At 38.0% G+C, this 20,155-nt stretch overlaps 2 protein-coding genes across 2 annotated transcripts; one reads left to right on the top strand and one right to left on the bottom strand.

Annotated features, from left to right (window-relative positions):
- Positions 1-6,673: 6,673 nt before the first annotated feature.
- LOC141630010 (putative L-type lectin-domain containing receptor kinase S.5) lies at positions 6,674-7,270 on the top strand. The gene has a single exon (XM_074442906.1). The coding sequence runs from the start codon at positions 6,674-6,676 to the stop codon at positions 7,268-7,270; it is 597 nt and encodes a 198-aa protein (XP_074299007.1).
- Positions 7,271-15,077: 7,807 nt separating this feature from the next.
- On the bottom strand, positions 15,078-18,468 carry LOC141630009 (uncharacterized). The gene is made up of 5 exons (XM_074442905.1): positions 18,262-18,468; positions 17,848-18,156; positions 17,468-17,734; positions 16,151-17,237; positions 15,078-15,640 (listed from the first exon to the last, which is right to left on the bottom strand). The coding sequence occupies exons 1-5, from the start codon at positions 18,466-18,468 to the stop codon at positions 15,078-15,080; spliced, it is 2,433 nt and encodes an 810-aa protein (XP_074299006.1).
- Positions 18,469-20,155: the final 1,687 nt, after the last annotated feature.

The following is a 20,155-nucleotide window of genomic DNA, read 5'->3' as shown; positions in this document are numbered from 1 at the left end:
TTGAAATGTCCCCTTTTCGAAGAAAGTATAATAAATGATACATAAACCCATAATTTATCGCAAATTCACACATTTAACCGAACAATAACACAAATTCTCGATTGCCCTTAACGCGGTTTCCCTCAATTTGAAGGAAAAACTCGATCCAAAAGGGGACATTTCGACTAATTATCCAATAAACTCGATCCACAAAACTCAATTTAAAGGAAAAACACGAACAGGTATCAAAGTTTTCGAAAATGCTTCTATTTTGTCGTTTTTTAATTATCCAAATCTACTAACCTGAAATCTAAGTATGGAACACATATCCCCTCGATGTCACCCTTATGTCTCCAGAAATGGGTCCATCATGTCAGGTCGATGTCGCCTTCAGATTAGGTTCGACGACAAAAGAATCAGTCGCTGGTGGTGGTGTTCGACGAAAGATTTATGTGAGTATTGTCTCGATTTGGTTTGAGTGTTCTTCATAGTAGTCGACCAGATTTATGACGTCGGTGGTCGGAGAAGGCGATGGCGGCGGCTAATAGGTGTGGTCGATGTTTGCGACTTGAAAAATGAGGTGGTGGTGCGGCCAGCAGGCCGACGGAGTGAGTTAGGTGGATAAGAGAAATAAGATGAAAATGAAATGGTCGGCGACAGTGGAGTTATGGTGGTGCACCGGTGAATTTTATGGCGGAGCTCCGACGACAATGGCGGCCAACGGTGACGACGAGTGGTGGTGGATAAGTGTGAGGGGGGCTAGGGGTCGGGGACTCGGGGCATTAGTTTAGGAGAGAGTGAGGAGAGTAGAAGTGGGCGTTGTTTTTAACCTTTGATCTAATTTGATCAAGGGCCGAGATGGAGTTAAATAAGTTAAATGCACCGAACTATAGGTTCGCACGAGATCCTATTTCTATATATATATATATATATATATATATATATATATATATATATATATATATATATATATATATATATATATATATATATATATATATATATATATATATATATATATATAGAGAGAGAGAGAGAGAGAGAGAGAAGAGATCAACTAAGGCCATGTATATATATTGAGTCCATAAGTTCTATTAAAGGTCATTGGATGGTGAAAATGGATGGCCAAGATCAACCCCAAAAAAGTGTGTTTAATAGTTAATCTCACCATCTCTCTCCTCCTTCAGTAATCCACTCTAATTAATCACTAATTTACTATATATTTGTTTTCCACTCATCCATTTCTCTTTCATCTTACACATTTCACTTCTCTCTTCTCTCAAACTCTTAAACTCTAAAAAAAAACCCAAATAAATAAAAAAAACCCCAAAAATCCAAATAAATAAAAAACCCAAAAATCCAAATAAATAAAAAAAACCCAAAACACCCAAAAAAATCAAAAAAATCAAAAACCCAAAAAATCAAAAATCCAAACAAATAAAAAAGTTCTCTTCCTCTACACCACCACCCCACCCGACACCACCCACCGCCACGATCCACCGTCTCACAACCACCGCCGCCGGAACGTTTTTTTTTTTTTGGGTGTTATTTTTTATGTTTTGAGTTGTTTTTTTCATTCGTTATTTTTGTTGTCTTTTATTTTGTTTATTCTTGTCTTTTTATCTATTTTCTCATTTCTCACTTTTTTTTACATTTTTTTCTTAAGATTTTGGGTAAAATAAATCTCATATAATAAGTTAATTTTAATATTTTGAAAAAATAACTTTATTATCTCGTTTTGTGGTGGTAGTTTGGTGGATTAAAGTTATACAAAAATGGACTAAAGTTATACAAAAATGGACTAAAGTTATATAAAAATCGACTAAAGTTATACAAATATGGACTAAAGTTATACAAATATGGACTAAAGTTATACAAAAATGGACTAAAGTTATACAAAAATGGACTAAAGTTATACAAATATGGACTAAACGTATAACTTCACTCAGTAAATGTATAACTTATACTCAGTAAATGTATAACTCTAGTAACGATATGAGTAACTTCTACTCAATGAATGTATAACTCCAGTAGGAATGTGTGAAATTTCAATGAAAGTATAACTTTTGTTTTTTCATTTCTCTTTGTTGACAAAAAAAATATATAAGTATATCAACAAAAAATAACAAATAAAAATCAACACTATAAATTTGAATTTACATAAGTACTGTTTGTACAACTTCAGTCATTTTTTGTATAACTTTAGTCCATATTTGTATAACTTTAGTCAATTTTTGTATAACTTTAGTTCATTTTTGTATAACTTTAGTCCATATTTTTATAACTTTGGTCAATTTTTGTATAACTTTAGTTCATTTTTGTATAACTTTAGTCCATTTTTGTATAACTTTAGTCAATTTTTGTATAACTTTAGTTCATTTTTGTATAACTTTAGTCAATTTTTGTATAACTTTAGTCAATTTTTGTATAACTTTAGTTCATTTTTGTATAACTTTAGTCCATATTTGTATAACTTTAGTCAGTTTTTGTATAACTTTAGTCAATTTTTGTATAACTTTAGTTCATTTTTGTATAACTTTAGTCCATATTTGTATAACTTTAGTCAATTTTTGTATAACTTTAGTCCATATTTGTATAACTTTAGTCAATTTTTGTATAACTTTAGTTCATTTTTGTATAACTTTAGTCCAGTTTTGTATAACTTTAGTCCATTTTTTGTATAACTTTAGTCTTTCATATGTATAACTTTAGTCTATATTTGTATAACTTTAGTCCAAAATTGTGTAACTTTACTACAAAATCGCATAACTTTAGTCCAAAATCGTATAACTTTAGTTCAATATATAACCGAAATCCTAAAACCATCAATACTAACTTTAAACCAACAAAAAAAAAGCCATTATCTAAATATCAAAATGTAATATAAGACATAATTGAAATAAAAAAAATTATAAAATAAGTAAATAACAACATAATAAGTAAATAACAACACACAACAAAATAGTATAAATTGTATAACTTTAATTTTTGAAGAATATAACTTTAGTCATAAATAGTATAACTTTAATGTTTTAAGGGTATAACTTTAGTCGTAAATAGTATAACTTTAGTTGTATTTACATATAGTTTTGAAAATTCAAAATAAAAAAAGTGATGAAAGTTGAGAAGAAGAAAACTAGATATGAAAACTAATAATAAAAAAAAACAAATAACAATAACAATAACAAAAAAAAACCCATAATAACAAAAACCAAAAAAACTCGTTAATCTATCAAAAAACCCGTTAATCTAACAAAAAAAAACCAAATATAAACAAAAAACCAAATAATAATAACAAAAAAAAACCCCTATAAGTAAATCATGATTCATCAATAAAAATTAATGAAATACAATACAATAACAATAATGGAAATAAAAAACGTCAGATATAAACATTTAAATATTTAAATTTGAAAGATTTTTATATCGTGTGTATAACTTTAATGCACACAGTGTATAACTTTAATAGACAAGATGTATAACTTTAGTCCAAAATTTGTGTAACTTTCACCTCAAAAAAAAAGGGGTATTCTCTCGTGTACCCCTGAACTTTTTCGTTTTCTATGGTGTACCCCTCGTTTTTCACAAAAAAACTTTGACCGAAAATAATTCTCTGTTACGAGCTCAGAAAATGGTAATTTTTTTTTCAAACCAATTATCTCGTCAAGGCCTTCAATTTGAAAAAAAAATCACCGCTTTTTAAACACGTAGCCGGTAGTTATGGTTGGTCAAACATTTTTTAACGAATAAACTTTGACCGACCATAATTCCCGACTACGAGTTGAAACATCGGTGAATTTTTTTTTTAAACGGAAGACCTTTTAAAGAAGGTCAATTTGAAAAAAAAAGTTTAACATATTCTGAACTTGTAGCCAAGAGTTATTGACGGTCAAAGTTTGTTTGCATGAAAAGAAGGGTATATCATAGAAAATGAAAAAGTTCAGGGGTACACGAGAGAATATCCCAAAAAAAAAATTGTGTAACTTCAATTTATACAATGTATAACTTTAGAGGTTAATAGTATGAATGACCCATGACAATAACAAATTATATACATAAATAAAAAAATTAAATCTGAAAAAAAAATTAAATAACAATAACAACCAAATAACAAAAACCGAAAAACAATAGCAAAACCAAATACGTAATAATAACAACCAAATAACAAAAAAAAAAAAAACAAACAAACAAACAAACAAACAAAGAACTGGGAGGCTGAATACAAAACACACGAAAAGGGAGGCATGCATCAAATCTAAAAATCTAAAAATTTGTTTTTAAAAAAAAAAGGAAAAAGGAGAAAGGAAGAGGAAGATGGGACATTCATTGAACACCAACGACAACGACAACGACATCAACAACACAACCACCAACGACAACGACAACGACAACGACAACACCAACGACATCAACAAATAAAAACACTCGAAAAACAAATCAAAACCCGAAAACAATCCCGTTTTTTTTCAGATCTGAAAAAAAAGGTGAAGCGGCAGGGGTTGTGGGTGGTGGCGTCGGGTCTGGTGGTGTTGGCGCAGGGGTTGTGGGTTGATGTCGGTGTTGTTGTTGGTTGTTGTTGATGCTGCTGTTGTTGGCGGGTTGTTGTTGTTGTTGTTGGTTGTTGTTGCTGATGTCGGTGGTGTTGGCGGGTTTTAGGTCGAGTGTGGTGTGTGGTGGGGTGGTGGTGGGCAGCAGGTGTGTCGGGTGTGGTGCTTGGAGGAGGGGTTATTTTGGGTTTTTTTTTGTTGTTTTAGTTTGGTTTTTTTTTGTATCAGTTTGGTTTTTTTTTTGTTTAGTGAGGGTGGGAGGAAAATGAGAGAGAAAGAGTGAATGGGAGAAGTGAGAGAGGATGAGTGAATGAGGAAATGAGTTGGGAGATTAGAATGGGAAAGGAGTTATACAGATTAGGAGGAGTTATACAGGATTAGGGAGGGAGATTAGGGAGGTTCATTTGTGACCCTTGAATGAGATGTAATCTCACCCTTCCATTCCTTCCATCCTAAGGTCCTTATAAGGACTTAGGGACTCATAAGATGTAAGGGCCTTATGAGAACCCTTGAATGAGATGTAATTTCACCCTTCCATTTGTTGATGCTGCTGTTGTTGGCGGGTTGTTGTTGTTGTTGTTGGTTGTTGTTGCTGATGTCGGTGGTGTTGGCGGGTCTGGTGGTGTTGGCGGGTTTTAGGTCGAGTGTGGTGTGTGGTGGGGTGGTGGTGGGCAGCAGGTGTGTCGGGTGTGGTGCTTGGAGGAGGGGTTTTTTTGGGTTTTTTTTTGTTGTTTTAGTTTGTTTTTTTTTTTGTATCAGTTTGTTTTTTTTTTTTGTTTAGTGAGGGTGGGAGGAAAATGAGAGAGAAAGAGTAAATGGGAGAAGTGAGAGAGGATGAGTGAATGAGGAAATGAGTTGGGAGATTAGAATGGGAAAGGAGTTATACAGATTAGGAGGAGTTATACAGGATTAGGGAGGGAGATTAGGGAGGTTCATTTGTGACCCTTGAATGAGATGTAATCTCACCCTTCCATTCCTTCCATCCTAAGGTCCTTATAAGGACTTAGGGACTCATAAGATGTAAGGGCCTTATGAGAACCCTTCTCTGTCTCTCTCTCTCTCTCTCTCTCTCTCTCTCTCTCTCTCTCTCTCTCTCTCTCTCTCTCTCTCTCTCTCTCTCTCTCTCTCTCTCTCTCTCTCTCTCTCTCTCTCTCTCTCTCTCTCTCTCTCTCTCTCTCTCTCTCTCTCTCTCTCTCTCTATATATATATATATATATATATATATATATATATATATATATAAGATAATAAAAACAACTAACAATAAGACAATAATAAGTATGCATGATTGAAACAAATGGAGTAAAAATAAGTACCAAAAGAACAATTCTATTAATTGCACGGAGGAAATAAGTAAACACCATTTGAAAACTAATACTATAAGGAAAATGAGATGGCGTCACCCGGTGACGCTCAATTTGGGTGTCACCGGGGTTATTATTGTAAATTCATTAGTTGATTTGCTTTCCCTCCATCAAAATTTGAAATTCAAACTAAATAGTCTTAAAGGGTAGTTTAGGAATTTAACATTATTAATTAATAATTGTAACAATAATGATAATTATAGATATTAAAAAAAAAATGTCACCGAAATAGGCGTTTTTAGTGGAACTACTAATATTCTTAGCATTAACCAAGACTGATTATGGTATAAATAAAGCCAAATTCCAATAGGAACTAACTCAAGGCTTTGGTAGGATATGAAGATATTGACGGTAACCATGTTGGATTGAACATTAACAGTGTGTACTCGAACAAATCTGTTTCGTTGAACTCGTCTAATATCCTTATTGTAAGTGGTGACGATATTACTGGAATGATTTTGTATAATGGTCGACATATATGATGAATGTCTATGTCGTCAAGGGAAATACAATAGCGCGTAATTTACCTAAATAAATCATTTCTATTTCTATATATGTTAATCTTACGCAATTTCTTCCTAATGATGTCTATATCGGGTTTTCTGCATCATTCATCAATCGGATTAAGTACTGAGCTCAATTGCGTAAAAGAATGGTTTTTTAGTTGGTCCGACGTGGATGAAAGGCCGACTTTGTCGTTAAGATAACGGTTTCTGTATCTCTTAGCGTTGTTCTAATATTAAGTCTTGCTGGTGTGTTCTTGTACTGGAGAAGGAAACTAAAATGGAAAGACCGGTCTTGACGGGAACACTATTACGGGGTATAGAGACAGGGTTAGGTCCGAAAAAGATCAAGCTCAAGGATATCAAGGAAGGTACCGGGAATTTTAACATCAAAAATAAGCTTGGAAGTGGCGGGTTTGGTGTCGTTTATTTGGGAATTTTGGACAGAATTGAGGTCGCGGTTAAAAGGATTAACAATACACCGGCACGGAAGCAAAATCTAATAGCAGAAGTCACAACAATCGGAAGTGTTCATCATAAGAATCTGGTGAAATTAATCGGGTGGTGTCACGAGAATAACGAGCTCATATTGGTCTATGAGTATATGCCTAATCGAAGCCTCGACTACTACATACATATCGAAAGTGAAAACCAACATAAGAACAAAACAAAGCTATTATCTTGGGAAATCAGGCACAACATTGTGTGTGGTGTGGCTCAGGCTGAGGCTCTCGACTACCTTTATAACGAATGTTCAAGACGAGTCCTACACCGTGACATAAAGGCTAGTAACATTATGCTTGATTCAGAATTTAATGCCTGTTTGGGAGATTTTGGCCTTGCAAGAATGTTCAGCCTAAGCAAAACGGCACAATGAAGCAGATGAACACAATGATGAAGAACGGTATTGTATTATAGATAATTTAATGTAATTTTGGTGTAAATATTATTCTAATTTGATTTTGTTAAGAGTTTAATTGTAGTTGAATATTTATTAGATAAGGCAAAATTACATATCTATCCTCCAACATTTGGCGCAAAAACGAAAACCAACAATTTATCTTTTATTTTTTAATTAAGGTGGCGCCGAGATTCAGCGCCACCGGGTGGCGCCCTATCGCCATCCATACTATAAAGCACAAATTCTCATTATAGACGGGAGATATCCGTCTATAGTTATAGAAGGACCAAATATCCACTCACTTTAAGCATAAGACAAGCAACAAGTTGCATGGTGGGCCCAAAAATATTACCACTTTAAGCATATTTGATCCGTCTTTCACTTTAGACGGATATATCCGTCCATAGTAAGACTAATCGAATATAAAGTGCTAAAGAAGGTTTTTGAGTGCATAAACTAAAAGGTTGTGATATCTTTGATAAAACATTTATAACTTACTAGTTGTTGCTCCGCGCCCTACCGGGCGCGGTGCCCCAATTCGGTTAATCCTTTATACAAAACCATAGTAAATGGCACCAAAATATTGGGTCTTGCGATGTACTCGTATGACGTTACGCTACTCCTATTTAACCCTCTATTTGTAGATAGTTTGAGACGACCTGTATTTAGGATCTAATGAGCTTAATTCCTGAGCCAATTTGGATTCTAACATGTGCCATAATGCAGGGATTAAAATGCATATAACACATCAAGGGTGGTAGGCCATTAAATTTTCTCTACGGAGCCAAAGTATAGGTTGCAGCATACAGCGTAAAACAGGCATACAAAAGGGGATCAAATGATTAATAATAGATAGAGAAAGCGGTGGGTGAAATTAGGAGCGATTGTCGTAGTTAAAGTAATGTCTGGCAGCGTAGCTAGTTATATATACATATAATAGAAATTGTTACAGATTGAATATGCGGACTAAAACATTTCTATGCGGGCGTTCCACTGATATTGTTTTTACGTACTGATGTTTTGAAGCAACACAACTTTATGTTCCTTGACTGGTTTGGGGTTGTATGAACCTGCCCTAAAAGCGCATGCCTAAAAATGCAGGCTAGGATTGTTTGTTTGACCATGGCATATAAGAGGCCAACAGGTCATTGTGCTTTGAATGGCAAGTTCATCCCGAACAAAGATCTACAAGGGGTACTACGACATTATAGTGTAGCGTTAATTTTCAATGTACTTATTATAGGTTTGTGAATCCATTAGTCTCAAAGGGAAAGTTTAAAACTCGTAGGAATACGACCATGTAAATTAAGATTCCGTGGAACTTACGCATAGCTAATGGTGTACTTGGGACTTTAGACATTCGAATACGTTACGCCAACTTTCCACCGCATACTATTTACTAAATATAATCCAAAAGAGAACAACATTGGACTTCTAAATTCAAAAGCAATCACATGATGCTTTTGAATGGAACACGTGGCCGGAAATGCGCTAGTGTTCCCAAAATACTGTTGGCGTCCTATAGCCATTATATGACCACATCATGTTTCAGAAGTGGTTAGGAGGCACGCCCTAACGGATAGTTCAAAGGGGCAAGTTAAAGTAGATAATATTTACATACATGCTGTTTTTGGATAGTGGCTCTTTGCATGGGAGATGAGCTAATAAAGTCGCAGACAGTGGTAGCGGCTTTCTTTTTTTTTTTTTTTTTGAAGGCGATCCAAAGAAATGTTTTTGCGGTGTTGCGTTTTGGAGTAGTCCGAGCAGGGTTTTGGAGTGGACGCAGCAATTTTCTCGACTTTTGGCGTCTTAAGCACAAAGTGGTTGGCACAGACTTGTGGTTGGCACATGAATCACTGTCGGTGCCACACCATCAAGTGGCTTACAAGTAGGCGTGATATCTGCATGTGGTATGTTTGAGGTAGTGGTTTGGGTGGCGGCCACCGCTTCTTTGGTGATTACACCTTGCAGCTGAATCGCTAAAGGAGATGCAGTGATCGTTGTAGGAAGCTTTCGAAGCGATGTGTAATCAGAACTAACGGCAACTTCAACAAGTGCTAAGTTTTCAGGCTGTTTCAGTGCGCTTCCAAAATCCAGTTGCCTAGCTACTGGGGGGGCACTTTGTTCTGCATTACCCACCGTTGTATCTCGTTCTTTGCCCTCAGGCGGTAGCAATGCAGACATGTTTGCAAGTCGTTCCTGGGAAGGTATAACTTGTCGCAGTGCCCACTGCAAAATATTGTTTTTTGAAAGCTCTGTTTTGGGTGCTACTTCAATTGTGAACGTTACATTCTTTAATGAAGATTGAACCTTCCCAAATGTTGTTTTGTCCCCCTGAAGTTTTTGCAATACAAAGTTTAAGTACATCTGTAATATGAGGAGAACAATATTGCAAAGTTTTGGATTAGGGGCATTTTAGAAGTCGTAGAAGGGGATAGGTTTATCATAAAACTTCTCATAAAGCATAGCTATATGAGTCATCACTTTCGCAGGCGATTTAACGCAGAGCACACAGATCTACAGTGTTTGTTATTTGTTATTAATGTTATGAATGCTTTATTGGAGACTGTTACGTAATAAAGAATAGTTGGGATAGACAATTTCTGATTCTTTCATGTGGAATATTTAAGTGCCGACATGCGAAACAGTTTAACGGTGTCTTCTCAAATACGGTGATCTCGAGCTGGTCGGTGCCATCAGAAACTTTGCAATTGAATGTAACTCTGCAATGTAGATGAGAATTAAAATAGGGTTTGGACAAGAATAGTGATCCTTTTTTTCGTGCGTGTTGTAGAGTAGGGGTGTTAACTTACCTTGGTTCGGAAACAACTCCTTCCCTAGTACAATTTCAGCATTTAAACACCTCACCTGCTGCATAGTCTGACCGCTTTCCGCATCCGAGCAGCCTAAATATGCGTTGATCCCGTGGAATTCGGAGCCAACGCGGTCACGTTCGATCTGTGCCCGTTCACCCTGGAGTGTGTTTGTTGCCTGGATTTAGTTCACATTAGTATGGGCCAATAGTTTATTGTTTATATGGCTTTCAAATAGGCATAATATTTATTGTGAGGAATATACCGACACTCACCTACTGCTAAAAATCTACTATATGATAACTTGTAAAACTTGAAGAAACACAACACGCTTATTTCGAATGGGCCTGATGGTCGTACCTTTTTGCCCTTGAGAGCACTCAAACTTAGGACGGGAATGACCGCATTGGGATCCCTTACATTGTAAATTCGTGCTTGTAATTCGGATAGGACTTCTTTGTTCTTACTTACCCTGTATTAGTTGTTAGTGATTATAGAGAACATATAACAAAATTCATGGAACAAAGCGAATGTGCAAATAAATAGTTGTAATAGTTGTTTGTGAACATGTATAGGTGAAATACCATTCAAGAAGGGAAACCGCCTTGGCCCCGTAGGATTTGGATCAATTGATGTGGACATGGTGCCTCACAATGAGAAACCTATATAATATAGAAAGGAGGATTAATATTTTATTCGGATTGGATTATATACAATTGCCCCACTGGTCTGGTCTTAAATACCTCTATGGGTAGAAACACTCAACGCTGTGAAGCCAATTACTGGTAACGATCCCACCAAGGCTACGAGCTTACCACGTCTTCCTCACCAGATTCATTCCATGCTGAGACCACAATTGGTTGTACAGTACTGTGACATAGAAGTCTGTATCAGTAACAGTCCGGGCTAGCAAGTATATGAATGCAGGGAGCTATGATAAATTTTTTCTACCTGTGGTCAGTGAGGACAACCTCTCTAACAGTGTTTTTTCGGCCTTGTCGTGTAGTGACTTCGCGTGAAGCTGGTTCTGCATACAGTAGAATACCAACAACATCTGTTGGTGGTAAAGATAATTAGTGTATTAATAACATGGAACAAGTGTGTAGTATCGCTCGCTAAATTTTGGAAAATACCAAATATGTCATATGGAGTGGCTGTCTTTGGTATTTCAGATACACATTGGTATTCTGGCAGAACCGGACCAGGCGTAGATGCTAGTGGACGTTTCAGTGTCTGACGACCAAACCCCATTGTGTGGGGAAGTTCTGTAGGGTTCCTTCTGTACTGGTCTTGTGGTGCCCTGATTGGAGCGTTTGCAATCTCGTATACCCCATTATACACGAGCGCATCTGCGTGACCTGCAATTTGATCTCCGAACAATGTACCTCGCATTTTATTTCCCTGCACGTCGATAACTAAGAGTCAGGAAGCGTCAATGTTGAGCATATATAGATTTCTGATTGACAATATACTCTAAAGGTTTACAGGTAGTGAAGTTAGTGAATTTTGCTAGCTGCAATGGTCACAACACATGATTATGAGTGCATACATAACGTGTTTCAGAAAACCCTAACCCCTTTTTTTTGGGGAGAATATGACAATAAGGGATGTTGAAGACACTTGTGATTTTACAATTTTAAACAATTACCCGGAAGAATATAGCGTTAGACAAGGGCAAATCGAAAGTTGTTTTGGAGAATTGGTTAAACACAGAAGTTAATGACCAAAATATCTTTGCACCTAAAATGAAAGTCTATATATTGTTAACCTTATCATCTTGTAGGACCATCGATTGGTAAAGCACATCTGTAGCAGATCTTTGGGGCTTCCCTTTTTGCAAGATTTTAACCTTAACCTTGTAATTAAGGGTATTAGTGTTCAACTCATCCAAATACACCCGACCGTCTGCCATCAGAAACGTCTGCATGAAAGGTGACATAAGCAGTTGTAAGTTATTCTAGTCAAACTGCCACTATACTTTTTTGGCATATAACTACACATTATAGAGTAGATCTATTTACCACATATGCTTATAATAGCCAGATGTTAACCCTCATATTTCTTTTTCTTTATAGAGAAAATGTGTAACCTTCTACGTAATTGATGGGAGAGCTAACGGCACTATTATGAGAGCATAGCGAAACTTACACCTGACCACTTATCTCAAAGGCCGTCGTTTGACTCCAAAGATACTACTCTAATGAGCTTCATAAAACATTTACGAGATGTTGATCTCTTATGACATTTCGACACTCCATATCATTAGCCTAAAGTACGGTGGACAAGTGATTTTAAACACTATATTGCAAAGTTCTTTATTTAGATCTAATTGTAAGCCTAGCCCAAAAAACACCAAGACACGGACCTGATATTCATTTGTTAACAGCATTAGTCTGTAAAATTTCTCATTTAGTCCGAACAATTTCTCATTTGGTGTTACAACAAATCTACATATAATACCATAAGAACCCAAAACTCCTGAAAATCTATAAAGGCTTGCAGCTCTGACCAACATCAGAGCCGCTATGACTAAGCTAGGCGTCTAATCAGTCATACCATAAGAGATACTAATTCACAATACTCTGCATATTAAGTAAGACAAAAGTATACATGGAATAAGTGCAAAGTGAATGTTCAGGAATAGCGGATGTTATTATAAATTTACATGGTTAATTACAGAATAAATATGAATTTGCATATAGTTAAAACAAAGTTTGCGGTTATGAAGCTCTTACTTTGAATACAAAGCTGTGGAAGGAAGAGCGTAATAACACAGGCCTTCTTCAAAGATTTCCAATATGCTTTACAAGTTAAGGGGTATAAGCATGTTTTATGGGGATAACAGATGCAAAGTGGGTAGTTGTACGTACATAATTATTTATTTGTCACAAAGGCTATGCTCCTATGCTTCTAACTGTAGAAATGAACAGTTAGGTTGCTTGTGGAAGTAACCATGAGTTGGAGTAAAAGATTTTGCTTGGATTATCTTATAACTGTGGTAGTAAGGGGTTTGGTACCTTTATTATATATATATATATATATATATTATTGTTGATAATTTGGCAAGTGTGTTTTTGGTCAAGTTGACCATTAATATAAGGATTCTTGTGGGTCTTACAATCCCCTCTTTTTTCTTTCCTTTATTTGGGTTTTATTTATCACAAAATCTCATTGAAGACGGCACGTATCCGTCACTTTGGAGTGACGGATACCATTTCCTCTCACAAATGACCCAAATAGAGGAGAGAGGGAAGCACATGGGGTGCCCCTACCTTGTCCCCCTATCCGTTTTGTGAGTGACATTATCCGTCACTTGCTCCGCCCCGTCTTCAGCAAGACTAACTGTTTATTTATTGGGTATCTGAATGTTAAACTTGTAATTAATAACACTTTACAAATTACGTAGTCTATAACATCTACGCAATTAAAATTTGAATGCCGAACTCTTGGGTAGTTTAATCAGTAAATTTCACGAATTATTGTTTCCTCCCCTTTTTGTTTTTTGTTTTGTTTTTTTTTAAATTTAGTGTGCTGTGATATAATTCTTGTCAACAGGACCACGACGATAATTTTGCTATACTTGTGATTCATGTGTCAATAACTAACACTTAGGGCGTTCTAAATGTTGTTATATGTGTTATTTTTTACGGTTCGACGTCCTTAAACTGTTTGTTTTTCTAAAACATCTAAAGTATATTTTTTACGCCTGTTAAGTGTGTATAATTATTAGTGTGAAATCCATGTACGTGTTGGTACAGGTTGGCTAACATTTTTTTGGGTGATAAAATGAAAAAAATTGTAGCTATACGTGCTTCTTAGGCAGACACGACAAATTTACACGAAGACGTACGTGCAATATAAGTCATTAGTTTGGTTGGTGTTCTGGTATTTTTTTCAACTAATCATAATTTGCGGGGGACGCTTTCCGTATTGTTTAAATATCCAAAAAAGCGCAAAAAAAAAGAGAGAGAGATAGATCAACTACATTCCCACAGGGCAATCTGGAACCGGCAGTTGGTTGTGGCTACTTTAGCAGGTCGCGGTGATGCCATAAGGACTGTTAAAAAAGGAAGTTCAATTCTTGCTGCCATGATCTGCAGCTATATAACGTCCACCATGCATGCCTGAATCCAAAAGATAACGATCCGTTCACCATCGCCTCATTTACACCTATGAGAGTAAAAACAGCAAACACATATCAGTGGTGCTCGCACATGTAGTTTAGGGAATGTGGAATATTTTGTAACAACTGCGCATAAAAGGGCTTGTTTGCAATATACCTTGACATTATAGTCGACCCTAAATGATGCCGGCAAGAGTAAGTGCATCGTATGATACAACATTCTTGACAAAGTTGCTAGGCACCCCTTCGGGAGCAAAATGCTATTATAATTACTTGACTTGCCTTACGAGCTCTAGAGATCGCGACATACAGCTGCCCAGGAGCGAAACATGGTCGCGGTAGGTATATAGCAACTTGGCTTAGAGTTTGACCTTGGCATTTGTTAATGGTCATTGCAAAGCTCAGCTTTAAAGGGAACTGATTCCTTTGGAATTGGAAAGGGTAGTTATCTGATGGAGCTGGCCGCAGCTTGATTCGTGGAATGAATACATGCTCTCCTTTGTGATGGCCTGCCATTATTTCACATTCAATTGAGTTTGGCAAGAATCTCTTGCAAATAAGGCGTGTGCCATTGCAAAGGCCAAATGATGGCTGCAAGTTTCGCAGCAGTATTACTGGGCAATTTTCTTTCAGAATGAGGTCGTGTGGGCTCATTCCACCTGGACTTAGTTTGTTGATGAATTATGCAGGGTAGACTGTGCAGTTGTCATCCAACATTGAATCATGGCTTTTGTAGCTGACAGGGTTGCCTGGGAATTTGGCAATTAACTCGTTGTTTATGGCATCCACATCGTCGTTCAACGGGGTTATTATTGCTCTTGACTTAAAGATGTCGGAATTAAACGTATCATGACCCATCTCTGGAAACGCGATTGAAGACAGATCCCGATAGGGTATGGCACCGTCTACTGCGGTCACTGACAAGTCCATCTGGCATCTTGATATATTCAGATTCTTTAGTTTGTAATGCTCCGTTTCCAAGTGAAAGCAGGAACTCTGCAAACTCAGGGTCGGTATGTGCTCGGATGTTTTCGGTCAGCCTAAATTTGACTAACTTTGGCCACAGAGGTGATCTCACCAAGCTAGCTTCAACAACTTCCCGCTGGGATTTCCGTGGTAGTATTGGCAGTGTTTGTCGGAAATCGCCGCCAAAAACTACAACTTTGCCCCCAAAAAGATGGTCTGCATCACACAAATCCCTAAGGAGTAGGTCCAGAGATTCAGCATTCTGCCGCTTTGCCATTGACGCTTCATCCCATATTATTAAGCTCGTTGCCTGAATCAATGCCGCCAAGCTACTCTGCTTAGGGATGTCACAAGCTAGAGAGATATCGCAGTCTAGTGGAATCTTGAAACGGGAATGTGTTGTTCGCCCAGAAGGTATGTTAGATGCAGCAATGCCTGATGTTGCTGTCAGTAAGACAATTTTACCCATTAATCGTACCTCAAAGATAAAGAGCATTGTATAGGAAAGTTTTTCCATCCCGCCGGTCCATCGACAAAGAAAGCACCGGGTTGACCTGTAGTTACATGGTCCATAATTGTGACAAACGCCTCTTTTTGTCTTTGTATTTAGAAGTGCCTTACATCGTGTGCATTCGTCGGGTATCGGTGCATCAAGCGCATCAATTATATCTCGGGTACGCCTCAATTCATTGTCGGTACATGTATCTAGATGGTCGAGCCCGAAAGCTAATAGTGACTTGCCCATTGCTTCCAAATACTTTGTTCAACCGAACGGGCCGTGAGTTGTCGAACTTTTTGTGGTTGGCCTTATACTTATAGCGGTAGTCTTCTGATAATGACTCGTAGTGAGTGTCCCATAACAAGGACGGATCTTTTGGTTCGGCGAAAATGAGCAAAGTCGAAAAAAGACGACGTAATGCCACCGCATCCAGACAAAGACATGCTTCACCATACATAATTCGAAGAAATTATTGTCATGTTCGAACAGCCCGTGTCGTAGTCTTTGCTTCTGGAATGTTGCACATTTGTATCCGTTCACTGTTTTTAGGTCCTCAAATGACGTTGGGCCTCGGATGTGTAACAGAAGCAACCTTAGAAAGTACCTTTCTCCTTCAGCAGGCGCTACAAAAACCAGTCTACCGATGACAATTACCTTGTTCCTTCTTTCGATCCAGGACTTGGTCCCCGTGTCCCAACGGTAGTGCTCTGTAAATTCCCCATACAAACGTTTGGGGCAGCCTTCGGTAGAACTTTTTTTGAAAAACTCGGTTAAGGGTGTGCGGCTTCTTTTGTCATCGGCAAGAACATCTGCTAGGTTATCGGTTGGCCTAAGGCGGATTAACTGCATATTGGGCAGGTGCACCTGTAGGGCCATTACCGCTGGGTGGGTTTCAAAAAGATCAAAACCAAATATTCGCCAAGCCGCTTCACAGGGGGATACCCAACGCCCTGACTGGAATTGTGAAATTTCATCAACTGCTTTTGGTCCGTCATTTTCCGTAACACTGAAAGAGATTATGTCGTGTCCCTTATAAATATATTTATACAGATATTTCACAGCATGCATTGTGGAGCAAACTTCTACGTTTAGGTGGCAGTCGAATAGTGTTAATAGATATGGATTATAAGGTATGACCCATCTATTGTCAAGCCGGTGTTTTCTTATTACCGCTGTTTCGCCCGAGTTTCGCCTTCTATACTCAGGATAGCCTGCGACATTAGTTGTAGTGCCAGGCGTGAAGGTTTTAGGATATTCATATTTGCACTTCCCAGGCGTTTTTGAATGCTTCATGCATCCACAATCAGGATTAAGGTTGCCACAAGGCCCGTGCATCATGTGCTGCAGAACAGTTTTCCGGAGGGAGGGGTTATCCATTGTCGGAATTTCAGCAGACACAAATTTATCATAATCAGCTGGGCATTTAAGCTTGTAGCCATCTTTCAGAATGATTAGGAAGTGTACATGAGGGAGCCCTCTTTTTTGGAATTCAACTACGTATACATAGGCAGCCACCTCTCCAAAAATGCATTTGTTCACTATCTGTTTTTTAAGGTCCAAGAGCTTAGCCCGAAAAACCCGCGCCACTAAGTCCGGACGATTATGTGCCTCTTCTCAGGGGCTAGCTTTGTGCCTTTATTTCAGGCCAGCTAGCATTACACGTCATAGTTACGAAGTGTCGGCTTCCCGTACCTCTGTACAAGTGCCATTGAATTGAGATATCTCTTTTTCATATCCCGAGGGCCACCCAAAAAAGTAGGTGGTAGAATTACCCTTGTCCCGACATTCGCTGCACGACATTCACCGGTCCCGATAGTATCAAGTATCCCCTGGTATAATTCAGCTCGTATAGTTTCCTGGTTGTTCCTGAAATAATCAAGCCTTGTGTTCTCTATCTTGACGTACATGTCCACCACGTACTGTTGGAAGCAGCGGCCGGTTCTCAAAAGCATATTTCCAGGGCGGTTTTGTAACTTGTAGCAATAGTATTGCCGACATGATACAATCTTATCCTTTCGATTTGTATCCCCGCTTTTGCACTGTTATAACACGCACGATATGTAACTTCCAATAATTTCATTAATGATAAATTGGTAAAGCAATTACTAAGGATATACATACGGTTCATTTCATCTTCTAATAGGCTCTGAACTGTTTGTGTGGCATCTAAGCTTGCACTGCCCAACGAACTGGCCTCTGCATGGCCCGACTCTGGGTCAAGTTTCTTAAGGCCTTGCACCCACCCACATTCCCCAGATGGGAAAAGTAATGGGTATTGTAAAGGATCATAGCACCCATAATAGTGCATAATCCGGTGGGATTCATTATTCTTGGCAGTGACAGTTATGTGAGGTGTATTAGATTCGCTAGAAGATGAACTTTCAGTCCATATTACTGCGACTTCGTCAGATGGTGCGTTATACTCACGCTGGTCTAAGACAGTGTCCCTGTTGAGCAATATCTGGGTATTTTCATTTACGGGCAATTCTCTAAGAGACCGAAAAAAACGAGCATATGGGTTGGTCTAGGTTATTTGCATAAGGGTATTAACTATATCGGCCCTTACTTCTGGAAAACAACCTGTTCGGTTAAGCGCTTCATGTTGCCCATCGTAAAAATAGAGTTGGAGATATTTCGGTTTACCATCATTTGGAAGCAAATTAGGTACATTATGATAGATTTGACCATGTAGCTTAAAGACGTATATACCTTTGTGTGTTGATGCATTGGTATTCCCACCAATAGAGCTGAATGCAAAGAGATTATTGTACATTCTTGCAAACGTTCTAAAATGAACAAAGATCATCTTGAAAGAGAGGTATACTGATCTTGTCGGCGCAGAGGGTACGCATTAGTAGGTAATTGAATTGCACCATCAGCAGAGAAAAAAAGGGGTTTCATATGCAAACTTTCTCGGCGTGGCACTTGGGCAACCCCCCCCCCCTGTGGTAGCCTGAGTTGACCCGTAGGTAATGGTTGATCTCTGTGGGCGCGGGTAACCCCGTTGATGGAGCGGTTAATAACATGTAACATGTAATTACAGTGCAAATGTTGTTACTTATTACCCAAAGAATAACATTGTATTCACTTCTGTAAGTAAACTCACTTTGTTGTTGTCTTATCAGGGCCCTTCTCTGTTTCTTCGCTCTCGGTTGCGGTGGTGTTTCAGAACATTGCTTTGCATAAGTAGTGTACCATAGGGTACCATGAGAGCATGTTTGACAAACAAACACCAAAAGGATTATGAGTTGAGTAGCATACCTGGTTTCACAGTAGTTAGCTTGGGCAAAGGTTGCTCTGGACCGCTTGCCACGCCTTAGTGGGGCTGGTGGGGGAGCGTAAGAGATGTTACCCGTCTCGGTGGCTGTTCCATTTGGAAATGCAAACCCGAAAACCTTCTAAATGGTTAACACTTGCATATACACATTTGTTTTTTTTTTTTTTTTGGGGGGGGGAGAATGCATGACCAAAGAGGTAAGGTTGTTGAACTCAAAACACCTCATGTACCAGGTAGCGTAGTCAAAAGTGTAGAGGAGGCAGCGTATATTATTGAAATGGGCTTAGTTAGGTCTCATTTTTTTATTTTGGCAGCTTATGTGTCATGGTATTAGTAGGGGTGAAAAAGATGAAACGTTTAAGCACATTATTGTCGGATTTTTTACAACCACGGGGACTTTATGGTTATTTGGGGTGGGTTTTCTATATGTCAAGGGACCATCAGGTCAAACGGTAATTGTACATAATGTATATAATCGCAGTAGCTAATGCACTTGCTAGAAAATAAATAACATAACTCCATAAGCACACATTTGTCAGTGGTGACTACTATATCTAATTGGTAATATTTTTTTCAATTTGCATAGCCGGCGTAAATTCTATTCCTGGTGTAGTACGTCACACTCATCCAAACATTAACGGAAGGCCAATGATTTCAAGAGCTCTGAACAACTCGACGTTTGTGATTGTAAGAGGGGTTGGGAGTGTTTTATGTAAGTCTAGGTGTACCTGAAAAGCACAAGTACTCCGTATTACAATTCTTGTTGGCTGCCGACCAGTTTATGAAGGCTTATGAAGGGGGACAACTGATAAATGTATAATAAGTGCTTGTGATGTATCTGCAACGACGAATGGCATCCGCAAGTCCTACGATCTAACCACCGCGACAAAAGAAACATTTACGAGAGATAATAGAATGGGGTAACTATTCAAGTCGTAATATATTAGATGCATGTTGTTAGGGTTTACGAAGGGCCGTAACACTAATTATTTGCACATGGCTGGAAAGAATAAGAACCCAAGGCAATAAATAGATAGAACATATCCACAAACAATCTGAGCATGTGCGCTTTTTTAATTCAACCAAAATATGTCCTTACAACCGAGTAGCAAGCCTTGCTCGCATTCATTCAAATTCAAAATACATCTGAGACCGACCTAAGCGTACATGCGCAAAACAAGCG

This window comes from Silene latifolia, chromosome Y (genome assembly GCF_048544455.1).
Source record: "Silene latifolia isolate original U9 population chromosome Y, ASM4854445v1, whole genome shotgun sequence".
In the NCBI taxonomy this organism is placed as follows: Eukaryota; Viridiplantae; Streptophyta; class Magnoliopsida; order Caryophyllales; family Caryophyllaceae; genus Silene; species Silene latifolia.
This window is presented reverse-complemented; position numbering and strand designations above follow the sequence as displayed.

Bases quoted from the DNA above. Each gene is read 5' to 3' on its own strand.
- LOC141630010 (XM_074442906.1), top strand. From the start codon at position 6,674: ATGGAAAGACCGGTCTTGACGGGAACACTATTACGGGGTATAGAGACA.
- LOC141630009 (XM_074442905.1), bottom strand. From the start codon at position 18,468: ATGTACAATAATCTCTTTGCATTCAGCTCTATTGGTGGGAATACCAAT. The intron at 17,735-17,847 runs GTTCAGAGCCTA...GTGTTATAACAG, and splicing joins GCTTAGATGCCACACAAACA to TGCAAAAGCGGGGATACAAA. The intron at 15,641-16,150 runs GTATGGTGAAGC...TCTTACTGACAG, and splicing joins CAATAATTTCTTCGAATTAT to CAACATCAGGCATTGCTGCA.